At 38.7% G+C, this 17,338-nt stretch overlaps 1 protein-coding gene across 3 annotated transcripts; it reads right to left on the reverse strand.

The window, feature by feature from the left end:
• Positions 1–562: 562 nt before the first annotated feature.
• On the reverse strand, positions 563–12,817 carry kpna6 (karyopherin alpha 6 (importin alpha 7)). Of its 3 annotated transcripts, none has more exons than XM_067507471.1 (14): positions 12,659–12,817; positions 10,208–10,344; positions 9,994–10,086; positions 9,784–9,883; positions 9,588–9,682; positions 9,231–9,362; positions 9,046–9,134; positions 8,840–8,939; positions 7,092–7,255; positions 6,928–7,006; positions 6,712–6,837; positions 6,105–6,232; positions 5,665–5,849; positions 563–5,337 (listed from the first exon to the last, which is right to left on the reverse strand). In XM_067507471.1, exons 1-14 carry the CDS (start codon positions 12,660–12,662, stop codon positions 5,150–5,152), a joined length of 1,620 nt encoding a protein of 539 aa, XP_067363572.1. In that variant the 5' UTR covers positions 12,663–12,817; the 3' UTR covers positions 563–5,149. The 3 variants fall into 3 exon arrangements, with proteins under 3 accessions (XP_067363572.1, XP_067363563.1, XP_067363579.1); XM_067507462.1 differs by having other exon boundaries at positions 9,784–9,886; XM_067507478.1 differs by having other exon boundaries at positions 9,784–9,886; positions 10,208–10,341; positions 12,659–12,806.
• Positions 12,818–17,338: the final 4,521 nt, after the last annotated feature.

Genomic DNA, 17,338 nt, shown 5'->3' on the forward strand with positions numbered 1-17,338 from the left:
ATCACCATGCGTGGATTGTGAAGATATGGGCCCCTGGGCACTAATAGGAAATTGCCACCACCCCACATAAATATGACCCTTAGGCCAACAGAGAGAAAATGGCTACAAAGCTATTTTAGTCTTGTTGGGGTCATTCAGTCTTATTTAGAGCTACAATATGGAAAGCCTAGTGATCAAGAAGAAATCAAGGCAAGCCTAACTAAGAAACTTTTAGAAGCAAGTATCTTTGCATACTTCCATCAATGTTTAATGAGTTTGATTTCAGAGGAGGCATGAGCAACACCACTACACAACAGGATACATTTTGGAGCATATGTCTACAAAAAAATAATAAATCCTAGAACATCTAGCAGCTTCAACTGAGCTCTGTGACTAATAAATGTTAAAACACACTTCATACAGAGGCTATAGACCAGGCGTCCACTGACTTACTAATCTGTTTTTCATTTTCTATTTTTTAATTTAATTAGCTTTTTAAATGTTTATTAAGTGATGTAGCTAAAGGTTCTATAGAGGTTGTGAAGCAATGTAATGCAAAAAAATAAAAAATAAAAAAATAGCGTTAAAGGGTCGCAACATAATTTTATTGGTTTTGTACAGTATTTCCACTGAACAACTTTATTTCAATATATTTTCTTTACATTTTTAATATTGTTGCTGTTTCCTGTGTGTATTTCTCCCCCATGTTCATGTTCGTGTGTCATGTTCAGTTAAAGTGTATTGTCACTCATTCATACCGTCGGTAAAGTCAAGTCAAGTCACAGTTTACAATGGGATATTTTGAGCAAATGAAAAATTATAAACAAGAATAGAGAAAATAAATATGTGTAAAGGAAATGAGAGGACCAGAACAGAGCAATACATCAGGACTGGTCAGTGATGGCATATGAAAGGTATTTTACAAACATGTAGCATTGTAAACATTTGTAGCATAGACATTACTTAACCAAGCCAAACATGGCTTTAGATTCTGATAAAGACATGAAAGCTTCTAGGACGGAAGACAGATTTGAGATTTTGTGATGTTTGTTCAATCCTTTATAGATAACAAGATTCCTGAACACTTTTTATTTTAAACACAATTACCCAAAAATATAGCCCAGAATATCCTGATCAGGAAAAAAGATCAAGAGAAGAAGGCGGCTTGTATCCTCACCTTCTATTTTGTTTTGTTTTTTCCTGTGAAATGTTTTAACAATGAGCCTTTTTCTCCACTTCCCAGAAGTGATTAGAATCTGAGTCCCTGCCAATGTATCAGAACATACATATAGTTCAACTTATAATACTTTTTAATGTAAATCACTGCACTTTTTCTGAATCCCAGATTTTATCTTAGAAAAAAAACGTATCAAGTAGTTGCTTCTGTTAGCTCCAGCTAGTGGGAGGAGTGTCACCTTTGAGAGCAGTTTGTAGGTGGATCTTTGCCTCCGGGGGTTGCTTGATTTTGGACGACATTTATTGCAGTCTTTTGGGTTATTTTGATTATTTTCTATGTCCTTAAACAGTACTCATCGTTCAAAGAAAGGTGAAAAGAGAGGGTGAGAAATATTGCAGCTTCTACTGAAAAGAAGCAAGTTTAAATGGCCTGAAGCATTACTTTCAAAAAGCCTTCAGGATGACAATACTTTGGTAAACTAACTGACTGTAAGGTTAGTACCTGCAATGGCCTGCTACAATAGTCGCTTCCATAATTTGCATCATGTGCCACATTTAAGTAAAATATTTCTATCAGCGCAGTTTCCTTCTGCACAATAGACCTGTTACAGGCCATGATCACAAAACAAACAAACAAAAAACCTAAATATTATATTCTACTGTATCCACCACAGGAAATCATTTAATTGATTCCAAAACATTTGCAGCTTAGCTGTGCACAGTGAAAGCCATGAGAAGACTGTAAGAGTGGGGACCATCATACCTATGGACAAAAAAAAAAAAAAAAAAACCCTTAAAAGACCAGTTTTATGCAGTTAATCATAAAACTGAGAACTATAGAAAACTACACTTCCTTAAATCAGTTCCTTACTTAGGTGCCCATAGTAAAGAATGCCACTTTTCCAAAAGAAACAATGGCTCAAAATCTAACTTTAAAGATAAGGAAAACAGAGCAGCAATGTTTTGCACAGAATGTGTGCATATTCAAGTAAATTAAAGATATAAAGAAAAAAAAATCTGTAAGTCAAACACAGATAAACAAGAACCTCCAGTCTTTGTTGGTCAGATTGGCACTTTTGTGAATAGGAGTGCAGTTACATTTTTTTCAGAAATATAAATACTTGTTTCTACTTAATGCACTGCTTTTTTTTTTTTTTTTTTTTTTTTTTTTAAACATTGCAATTCTGGCATTACTTGTAGGCCAAGCACAGCAATGGCCATGAAATCCTAGACTTCCATTATAAATGCTCCACTATTGTCACATAGAGATGAGTTCTTGCTCAATAATTCATTATTTTGCCTCTTATGTCAAGTGGGAGCACACATGTTCTGTGGATAACTTCAAACCATGAAGCAAGGTCCCATTAATACATGTTCATCTGTCAATTAATGCTTTAGCTGTGGTGTGTAATATCCGGGCCCTTACGTTATGATATTTTAAAGTGACAAATTCAAAAGCAGAAGTTAAAAAATAAAAGTCTGTGCCTTGAAAAACATACTAGGAACATTTTTGGTCATAAAGGTGTATTTCTGAATATACACAATATTCAACAGACTTAAGCATTAACATTCTGATTGACTAACATAACTCTTTACAATTCCATGATTAAATGTTAGGGCTGCTTCAGTGATTCACAGAACAGGGGCTCCCAAACTCAGGTGGGGACATAGTCATAGAGTCAATCAACCTCTTCCTCACACAGTGCCTGTCAGTCAAACATCACACATCAAGATCCACTCACAAAGCCTGAACGCTGACCAGACATCAGCTTCTGTAAAATGCCAGGCTGATCCCAGTTCAGGGTTCACAGGGCAAATATCAACCATCATTAGTCATGTGGCTAGAAACAACCAAAACAAGTTTCCGTAAGACCTCTGCATGCATGCCCCAAATAGCTTCTGATTTAACAAACAACAGAAGCAAGGGCAACATTTTTATAAATAAAATAATATATACTATGTGCTCTGGGAAAAAAAAAAAAGTCAATCTGGCCATTTGCCCAATTTGGAAGAAAAATGCAAACTTTCAAAAGAAAACTAAATACTTCAGCCTTTTTTTCCCCCCATTCCAAAGACTATGGAAACTGCTTTACTTGCTACTAACCACTTATCTGTGTGAGGTATGTGTACAATGTCTGCTGGTGTTGTATGCAAGTGTGCATGACGTGTGCGCAAATACTTGTGCGTGTGTATATATATGTATATATATAAAATGCAAATACATATACTTTAATTTTTTTTTTGTTGCAGTTAGGCTTGTCACTTAGTCTGAGCTATATCCCCAGCCAAACTCTGGCTGTTGTTAGAAGCATGTAGCCAGGCAGAGAATAGGCTACTTAACATCAGTACGTATCACAATGGACCCATGCAAAAATCATTATCAGGTGTCAGTCCCATTTCTCAATAATATAGTGATATACAATGCCTTAGGTTATATATCAATGCTACCACTACACAAAACACCACCATCACTAAACTATCACTGTAACACCACCAAACCAATTAGCTGTGGCCCACTTCTGGCTTTTTAAACTCAGGTTTTGAAAAAAATGAACACTGAGCGGCGTGCAGCAACATTTCACATCATCATGTCACACTCCTCTCTGTGTTTGGCCAGGGATACTCAGTGACTGGAGGCAGGGTAATAATAACACCATGCAAAAACCCTACCACATACAACTGAGGGGAAGGGGAGGGTGGTGAGCGAGCACTGTCAGCAACAAACAGTTCAAGCTGGGATTCAAATGGAATCATTCAATGGAAACGTAGCAACTTAAGACATTTCCAAGACACATCTGCCACTCTACTTTAAACATCTGCAATCTCTTCCAATTTATTTAAATAAAAGTTTGCTGCTGCCACTGCCAGCCCTGCCAACTCCCAACACCTCAGCTATGCCTTGTTTAATAGTTAGATCACTTCATAATTTAAATGTATTGTTATTAACACAGCACACAACGAACATTGGATCTCTAACTATACCACCCTCAAAACCTGGATTTCTTTTTAAAGTTATTTTAAAGTTTCCTGTAAAATCCAATCCCTTTTCCACTCAGAGCCCTTCCTGTGTTCCATTTTGTGTTTTCTAAAGTTGAAACACTTCTTCCTACCTCAATCCTTTCCCCAAAATTTTGTAGAAAGCCCTTAACTTTGGGTGGATATTTTGTGCCTCTAAACACCCCATACAGATATGATTTCCCCTGACTGCCCATCAGCAGATATGCAGAGACCAGCCTTTAGTCCAATGATCAGGGAGAGTGTTGGCAGCAAACTAAGCGCTTTACATTGTAGGAAAAAAAAACAACTCACAAGCACAAAAAAAGAGCAGATAAATAAAGGATGTGGAAAAATATCTACAACTAAAAAAAAAAGGGAAAATGTTAGATCTTTTTGAATTGCACTGACATCAATAACGGGGCACATGTCACCTCATACTCCCCGTCTGCGGACTTGCATGGGGATGCATGGGTAATCCTTAACAATAGGAATGTCCCACCGGAAAAAAAGTTAAAGTGTATATAAAGATATCAACATACAAACCATCGTTACTGCCAATGAGAGGATCTAAGAGCTATCAAATGACAGGAAGATGTCTGTGTGTGCATTTGAAGCCAGGGCAGACTCACATTTTGGGCTATTTGAGGTGATCAGGTGATCACTTCATCTTCTAAGCGTAATAGAGTTTGTGTGGCATGCTCTCCCTCCTGATCAGGTAACGTAAGAGTCTACCCTTAAAGAGCCTGCCGACTGAGGAGAACGAAAGGGGAAGGAGGGGTGCGTGTGTGTATGTGAAAGAGAGAGTGGGTGGGGGCATATTTAGGTTGGAGAGCAGAACAGTTTAAGTTTTCCTTCGTAGGTTAGCTGTATGTTTATAAATGTTTGTAGGGTAGTGGTGGAGCAGAAAAGAGGGAGTGGAGGTATGATTCAGCAATCTAATAGCCCTCTGCAAGACCGTTATTAAGGGGGGTGTATTTTGGATAAGCGTGGTGGTGACTTATAGCTGGAAGCCCTCCATGGGAGCTTCCTGCTGGGGGAAAAGGAACTGCTGGTTGGCCTGGTCCACTTGAGGGGCTAGACTGCTGTCCTCATCCTCCACCCCAAAGTAGTGCTCGATTAGGTCAAAGGCCTTTTGGTAGATCTCCTGGTTGTCATGGCTCTGGAGGAACTCAATCTTGTCCAGACCTGGGAAAATAACGTAAAGTCAGCGTGTGTTTGTAAAATTATCAGGGGAAAAACAAACAAACAAAAAAAAGTGCTTCTTCACACCTGCTGCCTTTTGTGCTGCAATGGGCATGTACAAAGAATTTATGTTGGCAGTCAAGATACTACAATTTCTAACATTTAAAAACAGAGTCCATGCTGTTCTTAAAGTCAAAGTAGAGCTAATCAAATCCCTGTACAAGAGTAGAATTTTCACTCAAATTCTTAAGACGATACCATTTGTAATGGAAAAACACCTCTATGCAAAATACACTCAAACTTTTGGATGTGTTTGTGTGGCCATCTTACCATAGGCTTCTTCAATGAGGCTGCAGTAAGGGTTGACTCCAGTGCCATTGTTTTCCTGCTTGGCCTCCTGCTCACCCAGCCTCAGGATGTTCTCAAGCCCGTTGAGGGCCACCTGAACAATCTTGGAATCCATCACCGTCAGCAGATCACACAGAGGCTTAATGCAGCCCAGATTCACCAGATATCTATATGCAGACAGATGTGTGCACACAGCATGTGTTTGAAGAGTGCAGATAGTTCATTTCAAGGTCAGAACGCGGTCAGATTTGATTCATTTTAGCATATAATTCTTCGTGGTTAACTACCATTTTTAATCAGAATTTTCAGCACAACATCTTGTGTACAACAGTCTCTTATTTTTTATTTTTGAGAAATACAAGAACAAATCAATCGTGTTAGCCGAGGGTAAAGTGTAGTACACTGTAGTTTGTCTGTCTGACCTGATCTGTTCAGGTGTTCCTCCCGATGTGGCATTGGTGATGGCCCAGGCCGCCTCCTTCCTGGTCCTAAACTCTGCTTTCTGTAGAATGTCGATGAGCACTGGGAAGATGTTGGCATCGATCACTGTCTGTGGACAAGAAGAACATACAAAATGAGAATTGTGTCGATAAAGTAACTCAAATGTTGTTATGACTCGACTCAGCTTCAGAAAAAGAAAACTTGGGTTTGAGCATGATTAATGGAGCAGGACTCTTCTTTGTGTACAGTCAGGTCCATAAGTATTTGGACAGTGAGAACAATTCTGATCACTTTGGCTCTCTGTATGTCACTCCCTTTACCTTTAAATGAAGTATAAACTGTGTGTTAAGATCATGAAAATGGTATCACTATTTACAAACTTGAATAGATTTAATCCGTACTATAAGAACACTTACGTTTGTAAATAATCCCTTGCTATGCAGCAAAACTTTGCCGCCACAGAACACTACCAATTATGATAGACAAAGTTTATTCTTAAACTGTTTCATTTATTGTCTTCTCCCCGATAAGTTGGGCTTTCTGCAAGATGTTCCAAGGTTAGAGAGTGTGTGTGTGTCTGTGTCTCACCTGTATCTGTGCTCTGTTTCCTGCTGTGATGTTAGATATAGTCCAGCAAGCTTCTTTGCGAATTGACTCTTTAGCACTACTGAGAAGGTGCAGCAGACAAGGTAGGGCTGAGCAGTTCAGCACCACCTATACGAAGCAGTACACAGGATACACAGTTTACAAATTGTTTACTTTAATTGTTTTCCATTTTGGTTACTACATTGGATATAGTCTGACCTGTGTTTGGATGTCATCTCCAGTGACTATGTTTCCTACCGCTCTCAATGCAGGAGATGCTACCTTATAATCAGTGTGCCTGCAAAGAAAGAAAAAAAATTTGGGTAAGTACTGTTTGGAATATTCACAGTGACAAAGATAAGTCAAAGTGTTGCTAAACTTACATAAGTAATTCTACAAGGCGCCTGCAGACACCAGAGTCGATAACTGCTTGAATCTTGTCATTGGGGCCATCTGAGAGGTAGGACAGGGCCCAGCAGGCATCTGCCAACAAGTCTGGGTCACTGCTAAATAAGAGCCTAGACAGTACTGGCAGACAGGGTGACACCTAGACAGCACAAACAAACTGCATATTTATGACCAGACAGAGCGAAACATTAACAGCCATGTATCACAGAAACATCTAGTCAAACATTTTCAGCAGGTTAGTAGCTGAGCCCTTGGTGATTTATTTAAGGCCACCAAAAAAATAAATAAACAAGCAGCAATCTTTTGTCAACAATGTTTTAAACAATTCAGCAAGTATTGCCAGTATTGTTTTTCGATTATGCCAACTGAAAAGAAAAAAACATGAAGTACTTCTGCACACTGAACAATGCAATTTATAACGGGAACAGGTTAAGAAAAGAAATCTAATTTTTCCATCACCACAACATTCAGTTTCAAGTATAAAAATTAATCCAACCATAAACCTGAGATTTCTTAAGCATATTTTACAAGTGTGTGTGTGTGTGTGTTTCACACCTTGACATTAAGGTTTTCCTGTTTGTCCAGGAAAGGTAAATTCTATAAGCAGTTATTTTTTTACTTGCTTGATTGGCAACTGCATGACAAAGCCCACTTGCCCGATCAGGCAAGTAAAAAAATAACTGATGCCAGCAGAGTTTATAACTTTAGAAAGCATTAATAATGTGAATGCGTTCTTCAAGTCTTTACCCTGTTCTGTGTGATACAAACTTACATTTGCTTTATGAAGACTCCTTTGTCCAACAATTTGTACAGATTAAAGATTTGGAACTTTTACAGGCAAAATTTCTGTGTTGACAAAGTGTAGAAAATATTCCCAAAGTAGATTCACATTTTGCTGATTGTTTAATACTGATTAATGTGATTTCTGTTTAAACTAGAACTAAAAGGTTCTGAAAGGATATAAAGACCTCTCCCCTCTAAAAGACTCTGCCACACCTGAAAGAACCTGACTGACTTTAAGTAGGTCATTTCTTATTAAACTGCCAAAGCATTAAAGCTGTAAATGTTAATGAGTAGTAAACAAGTTTTTATCCACGCACCAAGAAAACACTCTCTACTACTTAATAATACTTTTAAGTATCACCAATAAACTAACTAGTTAATTGTTAACACACACATATTGGTGTGTCAATTAAGAGACCGTCTGCCATTTACTGACATTTGTAACAACAAAAAATAATAATAAAAATAATCTGCAAATAAAAAAAGCTAACTGTTTTAACCAAGATGCATTTTTAATAATTTAGATGTATTTCAATTAAACTTTATTTGTATAGCACCAATTCCAAACAAGTCATCAAGGCACTTTACATATAAAGTAAAGACTTAAAGGGTGCATGTATTTTATTATGCATTATTCAAAGTCCCCTTACTGTCAGTAATGTCATGTTAATGTTTTAAGCTGCAGAACTTATTTGTGACAGAGGCCCTTCAGTATTTTGATCAATTAGCTTTTTGTATTAATGTGTTAGATACACATTTAATCACCATGATTATTTAAATTATTGTTATCCTAATCGGTCAATGCTGTTTATTGTTGATTGATTATTATATTAGTTGATCAAATTCATGTAGATTTTATTCATTTGTAAATAGGCCTGTGTTTTCCATTTTGGACAAGTAAGTACGTTTCTTTATTTAGCTTCATGATATGAAGTGGTACCTTCTCAAAAGCAGGTGGAGGGTTTTTTCCTCTACAGAGATTAGACAGAGCCCACACTGCATTCCTAGTCATGGTCAATCGAGTGGATTTGGTCAGAAGCCTGCAATGATGAAGTAAAGCAAAACCCATCACATTATAGTTATACAAAAGGTTGAACAGCTTCAAATAAGTAAAAGTCATTATTCAAAAGACAATAATACACTCACATTAATAGTGGTGGAAGGATGTTGCAGTTTAACACATAGTCCCTGCACACTGCACTATCCCCTGCAATATTACCCAAGGCCCAAACAGCCTGCAGAAAAACGTAGAGAAACAAATAAAAATAAAAATACGTTAACTTCGGTTAAATAAATGGGCATAATTCAGTCAAACTGAAACTACATATTACCTGTTCTTGGACATCCTCAAAGTCTGAGTTAAGTAGTTCTATGAAAATTGGCACTGCTCCTGCCTCAATCACCGTCTTTGTCTGCATGGATGTGCCTGATGCAATGTTGGTCAATGCCCAAGCAGCTTCAAACTGCAGATGCAAAATTATCATACAAAAAGGAAGCAGTTTAAGCATTTAACTTGTTCTTATAAATGAGGGGAAACCTTTAGGATCATCACTATTATATAATGGCCCGTATCAAACAATATCAGTTGTATTTCATGCATGCTGTGCTAGATTTTGAGAAGAGATTTCAGATATTCAGACCTAATGTACAAAGTCCATCAAAGAGCAGACGTGCTTTTACAAACTGACCTGTAGTGTGCAGTTGACACTCTTCTTGAGAAACTCCACAAACCTCTCCACAACCCCAGGTGTGTTTATAACTTCATCAATTGGTGGGTTTGGCTCTAAAACAAGAGAATGTAAAACTGGCTGTAAGTATTTCTATTTGGTCTGTTGTGACTGCATGACTGTCATTACTCTGCCAGCACAAGTATACAGTATGTACCTTTGGAAAGAAGTTTTCTGAACTTCTGTGTTGTTACAAGCTGAAGCTCTGGATCCTCTGAGAAAAGCATCTCAACCATGTCTCTGGTAATGACTCCTTCCTGCTGGAAAATAATTAATAGGAGTGAAGTACGAATTAAAATAAACATCCACTTTGCCCTGTGTGAGCCACTTATTGTCTGTGTTAGGCAAGTGGTTTTAAGACACTCACCGTTGCTGGAGAGCTGAGGTAGGAGTCTGCCAGTGGGCTCTCAAACATGGCTTCCTCTTCACTGAGAATGTCCACATTCCTCCTCTTGAAAAGCTATGATAACAAAGTTTTCAGATGCCACAGAGTAATAGTCAAGCCAGACATAGTATGTTTTCATTTCACACAGAATACATATAATCTCATATGGAGAGATAGAACACCTTTATCTTAATACCTGTTGCTCTCGTTTCTGTTTCCTGAGTTGGATGCCCTCTTCCTCTCTCCTGCGCCTCATCTCTTCTGGGTTTAGCGCTTTGTTCTTGTAACGATTCATCCTATAGCTATCCTTTGCTGGACTTGCAGATGGCTCTGCTGGATGACAGACACAGGCAAACATTGTGACTAAGTAAAAAACAAGGTCGTGCAGCACTAACTTTACCCAAGTTGATCTTAATAAGTACACCGTGTGTTAGAAAAGAGTACTTGAAGATGTGAGGCACAAAAAGTTTGCTTCCTCCTATATCTGTAATAATAGGTCATAATGATGAAACAGCACGTTGACAGCTCTATATATAAAAAGTCCTTGTATAAACACGCTCAAAGAAACTGGACTGCACAGCCTAAAAATATACACAAACACACACACACAGCTAAGCTATTCATCGACCAGTCAGCTGGCAGGCAGGACAAATGTATTTATTCAGTAGAGTTAAAACGCAGGGTTAGCATAAATTGCCCACACAGGCCCATTCGCAGCATCTGTGCAGTCATGCCACCAGAGCAGGGCACTGGGCAGATCCCGGAGTCACCCAGGGGCTACATGAGAGAGGAAGAGTGGTAGGAGCAACACTGAAACCTGCCACCGGTGCAGAATGGTGCCAACCTTCTGTGCCAAAAGCCCCCTGTCATAACAGAAGGGGGGGTTTTCCAGGTTAAATATTGTAACAAGTGGCACAAATTGAGGTCATGGTATGGTTTAAGGGCATTCACACAAGCAGCCTCATATGAAACTTATGCATGTGTGTAATGTGTCCAGATGGTAAAGCCACAGGGTGTGGACAGCATATGAGCACAGGTTGCAATAGGATGCTCCAATTTCTGTTCACTGTTACTACATCAACTGCAGTATGTAGAGTCACTTCTGTTTGGGCTGATGGCTGTCTACCTCACCATTTCTGAGGAGACCCTACCTACAAGACATGGTCTCCAGAATAAGTAATGAATTTGTTGACACAACACAAAAAAAAAAAATCATACCATTCCTACTTAGAGCTAGACATACTAGAGTTTAATTTTTTTCTGAGGTTTTGGGTTAGCCATAACCAGTAGCCCACAACAAAAGGTGAAAAATGGAAACTCTTCAATGTAGAGCAGTTATTATACACCGTATCTGGCTATAGTATCTGGTATTTGGGTGGGGGGGGGGTGACTTGCCTCTAGACTATTCCCTTTTAATTTCTCCTTTTAGATTTCCAAGTTACCATTAATGTCCCTGTTTGAGGGAACAAACACACACCTTCCTGTAAGGGAACAAAATGGAAAACATGAGCACCCCTGGAGTCCCATCTACAAGGTTATGAGTGTGATGTCAGATCCCAGTGCTCACTGCTGTTAACAAGCAGTCAAAACCTTTCTTTTTGCGTGGAAATTTTTAGATACAGTTCAACTTTATTATCAAACAATTTTATACTTTATATAACTATGCTGAAAGACAGAACCAACATACACCAATCGAGTAAACCATTAACACTACTCGATTGTTTTAATGGTGTGGTGGACAGGGATCAGCATTTGTACTTGTACTGTGGGACCTGTCGATCATTGCCAGCATTTTATTTTTCTCATGATGACTAATGTCTCTCAATATAAAAAAATAAACACCAGGTGGTTTTGACGTTGAGGTTGGTCTGTGTAGCTAAGTTAAGCCAGCGTTAGTGCTATAGCTAAAACCTGTGGTTAAGCTTAACAAATGACTATTAAATGTTAGATTAATTCGGTGAATTTATTTTCTCGGTCGCTAAAGGGCTCTTCCAGGTTAACACGGACCAAACCCCCAGGACATCCTAGAACAAACAGCTTTATAAGGGTTGAAACTTCCACCAAACAGCACTAGCATTTCCATCTCAGTAAGGTTAGCTTGCTAGCATCAACTTACAGCTATAAACGCCATTGTTGAGAAGTACGGGAGTGGCAGGTGAATAAAACATTGCTACAGCCGATTAGCTGGCAAACTAATATGTGGATATAATTAATAATAACTTTAGATCTGAACTATACGTGTTTCCTCATCCAACTTAGCAGGTAACTCCGTGTGCCGTAACTTACAGCAGGATGCTAACATAGTTAGCCATTAGACAAGTTTCATGAAGTTGGTTAACAAATGGCACTGGTTGTTTTTCGAGTAGAAAATTGCACCTTGTAGGTCACATGAAAATAGATGACGCGTTGACCTAACATCAGACAGTTTTTGAACAGTTTAATATACGCTACACTACGTGAACTAGCATAAAGTAGCAACTCACTCTGCGCTACTGCGTAGCAAATAGCTACTTAACACAAGCTAATGGATTAGCTAGCTGGCTGGCTAAACAGTGACAGGATGAGGATTTCATTTCTCCCGACGACACAGCTAAATATCTAAACACCTCACAACATAGCGGTACTGTCGAAGTGCCGATTAACTTACCCATTGTATCCTATGCAGTTTGAGTGTATCAAGTCGTCAAGATATATATCAATTTTAAATCCTTTCCTCCTTTCCTTCTTCTAGCTTTCCAGAATTTGCTCCTGTAAGCAATATGTCTGCCACAGACAGAAACGTCAAAATATAACACCGACTTCCTGCCACCAGGGGACGCACCAGCCACACAAAATGCTGGATTCTCACATTTACCAGCATCCAGGAAGAGATAACTGCAATTTACACAATTCAGTCCCATTCAGTTAAGTTTAATCCAACTGGGACTTGAATTATTTCGTTTTTTTTAATTAAGCAGACACATATTAACAACATTTTAACGTGAAACCTTTATTTATGAATTCATCATTAGAGTATGATATTATATACCGATTGGGGCAAAAGGATTAATAATTTTTTTGCCGCAGTTTTTTTTATGTCACCTTTTCTCTAGCCTTAGTCCACTTTGCATCCCTTTTGGTGTGGTCCATTTGCCTCTTCCTCTGGTTTCGAAATGATGTGTGTGTGTGCGTGTACAGGCATCATTCTGCAGTATGTGTGTGTCTCTTTTTTTTTTTTAAGACTGAATTATGAAAGAGTTATACAGGTTGGGTGTATCCATGCTTAATTTGCTAGGACCAGGTAGTGGTGAACTCACGGGATAAGCTGGAAGGATAGATAAAAAAATAAATAAACAAATAAATACATAAATAAATATCCCCCCTCTGACAGGGGGCTTAGGGAGATACTCCAAAAAAAAAAAAAACTTTAGGGGGCAATGTTGCACAAATAGAAACAAAGCAATGGGGAATACAGTGCTGTCATGCTGACTTGTTCCCTTATTAGAAAGGGTGTGGGAGGTCAAGTCAATTGCAGCGTGACTGAGACTGTTTTCATGATTAGCAGATTCTTAGCAGACAAGAACAAATTGTTCATAGATCCACGTTCTCACAGAGTAGCCATGGGCTTTGGATTGAGCTTCTTTCAGCTGAGCCATAAGGACTGAGAATTCCCAGCCTTCAGCAGGTGTGTTGGCGCAGAGATGAATCAAAAGATGTTGCTTTCTGGATAGCAGCTCTGCAATGGCTTCAAATAAGCCTAACACCAACACACAGGGCCAATTTGTGCTATGGAAGCTGCATTCAAATGCAGATCCAGTCCACAGGGCCTGTAGCTGGGACTCATCGCATGTGATGACAGGGCCTCCTTTGTGAGTTTGCTACCTTTCTCATTTCTAGGCCTGCTGAAGCACATCATAGGGCAGCCTACATTTTGCAAAGAAGCAAAAGGCTTTCCATTAGTCAATGCCATAGAGCAAGGACTGCATCTCTAATGGAATCATAAGAGCAAAGAGAGGCATACTAGCAAACTAAGAGAGGGTCACTTCAGCTACTAATTTAGGCATAATTAATTAAAACTTCTTTCTCCCTACTAATTCAAACTTCTCCAAATTAAAAAAAAAGGAGAGAGAGAGAAGAGGATCTCATTAGTGGCTGTTGTCCATTCAGACTGAGTCAGCAATATTAGGAAACCACACAGCATTTTCAACAAGTACAGTAAATTAACAATGCTGGGACAGCACAGTGAGAACAACTAGATGTTGATTAAGTGCTAGATGTTAATTTAGTCAAAATGAGCTTTTAGTTGTGCCTGAAAAGAAGATAGAACTGTTGTTAATAGTGTTTGTTTGGCAGATTTTTTTGATCACCTTTTGTTTAGACTTTGGGATAGTTAATACAGCTTTATCAACAGATCTGCACAGGGTTGTATGCTGAACTTGCCTTTTGAATGTTGATCCTTTTCATTTGTATGGAGATGGTATTTGCATCCAGTGCAGTGTATTCATAGGCAGATTTCTGTGTTTTACATTGTGCTCCTGGCAACTTATCTGTAAATAAAACACGAATCAGGACTCAGATCACTGCAAGTTGGTACCACGACATGAAAAAAAAAACAAATAGCACCACATAAACAGCCCAATAACATCAAGGAGCATGTTTACAGAATAAAAACTCAATTATGAAGCGTCAAAAGCTGTTTAGTTTTGATTGTGCTTATTTGATTGCAAAAATATACCCAATTTAAACTGCTCCTTAATTCAATTACACCCAATATGATAATAAGGCTACATGCTGAAATGTGAGAATGTGGTTGGGCTGCTTGTGGGAGTGGGAACATCTGCAAGCCTCTGTGCTGAAGGCATTTTGTGAGAGTAATAAAGGCTGAGAGAGATAACGCCATGAGGAGGACAGTGTGTGGAGAGACTAGTGTCAGTGCATATGGGGCATGAATGGAAAACAGGAGATATATCTTTATAATATAGTGTTGAAAATCTATTCAGCACTGTCTATTCCTTACTTTTTTATCTGACGACTGCGGGGCCCTCTCTCTCTTTTTCCATCTCGCTTTCTGACACCTACCAGGTGGCGGGGCTGATAAGTAAGATGCTGAGTAGGTGATTTTAGAACATTCTTGTGGATCATTCATTCGATCATTCCTTGTGTGTGAGAGGAAGATTTGTGGGAGCCATTTGAATACTGATGTATGATTTTTACCTCCCAGGACAGAGAGACAAATCTGTAGCCGTGAACTGAAAGCAGGAACTATAAATGATATTATCGCCGAGCAAATATGGAAATTGTTTTTCATTTGAGAAGAGTAAAGCTTTTCTGTAAATAGGTTGTCAGGGTGTGATAATGTTTCTTACACTAGGGTCAGTTTTTCAGGGTATCATATGTTGGTTTTGTGAAGGGATCTGAATGTTTCAATCGAAGAGCTTATCAGATCATCAAACATAAGGTCTTAATTTGAGGGGTTGGCTGCATCTGACAATTTTGGAAATTGGCAATTTATGGCCACTTAACACAGCAATTGGCCAGGAGTGTGGAGCTGCCAAAAGAACATGGTTTGAATTTCCCTACAGGTGGTAAAATTTTCATTTAAGTAAAGAATATGAACACTTCTTCGTGTAAATGTCTCCTATGCAGCATTGCGCTTTCTGATCAACTTAAAGAAATTAAAAAAATACTTTCTCTACTTCAAGACGTCAACTCAATTTTGTATGGAAAACTACAGGTGTAATGGTAATATAAATATAAAGGTTATTCATTATTTGTTATCAAGGGTCGGCTGTAGCTCAGTTGGTAAGGCAGTCGTCCCCGGACCACAGGGTCAGTGGTTTGATCCCCCGTCCCCGTTATATGTCAAAGCGTCTCTGGGCAGGACACTGAATCCCTAACAGCCCATTCCCCTCCCCAGCTGTGCAGTGCCAATCCAAGCCCGGTAGAAATATGGGAGGGTTGCGTCAGGAAGGGCATCCGGCATAAAAACAAAACTGTGCCAAATCAACATGCAGACAATGATCCGCTGTGGTGACCCTGAACTCACGGGATAAGCCGAAATAAAGAAAAATCTTTATTTGATATAAAATTTTACAACAAGAAAAATCATTTTTTTTGCTAATGACATTTTTCATCCACAAATAAATACAAATATTTATTTATATTAAAAAAATTAATTACAAAAATATTTACACATGGACAAGTTTAAATAATAAAGTTATTGCTAATCGTCTACAATGATATAAATGTTTACCTAAATATATCATGGAATTTCAATCCTTTTGAAAATTAAGTTTAAGAAATATACAAAAACTTAAGAATATAAAATGATATTAGCCAGGAATTTGAGGAAGCAATGACTTTTCCATATGCATTTCAAATTTCCCGCTGCTTTCATGGATCACAGAAGTTTAGAACACTGGCCAACACATTTACTGAACCTGGCAACTACCTGAACAGGTCAGTCAGCGTCAACTTCACTGTTTTAGATTCATGTAGCCCTAACCAATATTCTCTGAGGGTCCCAGCAACTACACCTTTCCTTCTGTGCATACCAATCGCTGTCCCATGTTTGGTTGTAGGATTCCTCATCAAATGAGATAAATTATACTGTGAAATGACACAGCAGTGTCACAGCATGGGCGGAGGTGGCGTCATGTAATGTGGCGCTGCATTGCCAGAGAGAAAGGTAGACACAGAGAGAGGTGAAGAGGTAGTCTTGCATCAGAAAACACTTAGGGATGCCAGCAGAGAGTAGATGAAGCAAAGAGATCAATATAGTACAATTATTGTACACACACTGTAATTGATGAACATGTGGCTTGGGAGGACTTCCTCTCCCTTCTCTAAATCTTACAAGCCAATTTCAGCCCAATCGAACCAGCTCAATAAGGCCTATTAACTCAAACTGCATTTATTTACCTGTGATATGGCTCGTTACTGGTATTGGAGGACCTTTTGTATCCTAACATTGAGGCCGTTTATAAGTAACACACACAGCAACAAAGTGCTTTTAAAGTCCTTGACTACCATGAGGGCTTCCGCCATGTCTGTTCCTTTTCTATTCACAGTACAATGCACCACATTCTGCTCTTTCAGATTAACATTAGACCATGCTGCTGTGCATAATCCTTGCAATAGCAGCTCTCTCAACTTCTTGACATGCTTCCTCTGCAGAAAATGTAACACAGAAATAAAAATAGTCCTTAAATTATTCGGCTTCAAGTCCAGCTGGAATACTTTAATTAAAGCCGTTTGATGCTTGCTTTCAAGCATTTTGAGTCCCGCTGTGGCTGGGTCTGATGTAAGAATAGGACAGGAGTGACCGTAAAGGTGATGTGTAAGGCTG

The sequence above is a fragment of the Channa argus genome, chromosome 1 (assembly GCF_033026475.1).
Source record: "Channa argus isolate prfri chromosome 1, Channa argus male v1.0, whole genome shotgun sequence".
Lineage (NCBI taxonomy): Eukaryota > Metazoa > Chordata > Actinopteri > Anabantiformes > Channidae > Channa > Channa argus.

What these genes read in the sequence shown, in the direction of transcription:
- kpna6 (XM_067507462.1), bottom strand. An exon ending in TTGAGGATGTCCAAGAACAG is followed by an intron (nt 9,135 to 9,230) that starts GTAATATGTAGT and finishes GTTTTTCTGCAG; the next exon opens with GCTGTTTGGGCCTTGGGTAA. An exon ending in GGAACACCTGAACAGATCAG is followed by an intron (nt 5,850 to 6,104) that starts GTCAGACAGACA and finishes GTCTGCATATAG; the next exon opens with ATATCTGGTGAATCTGGGCT.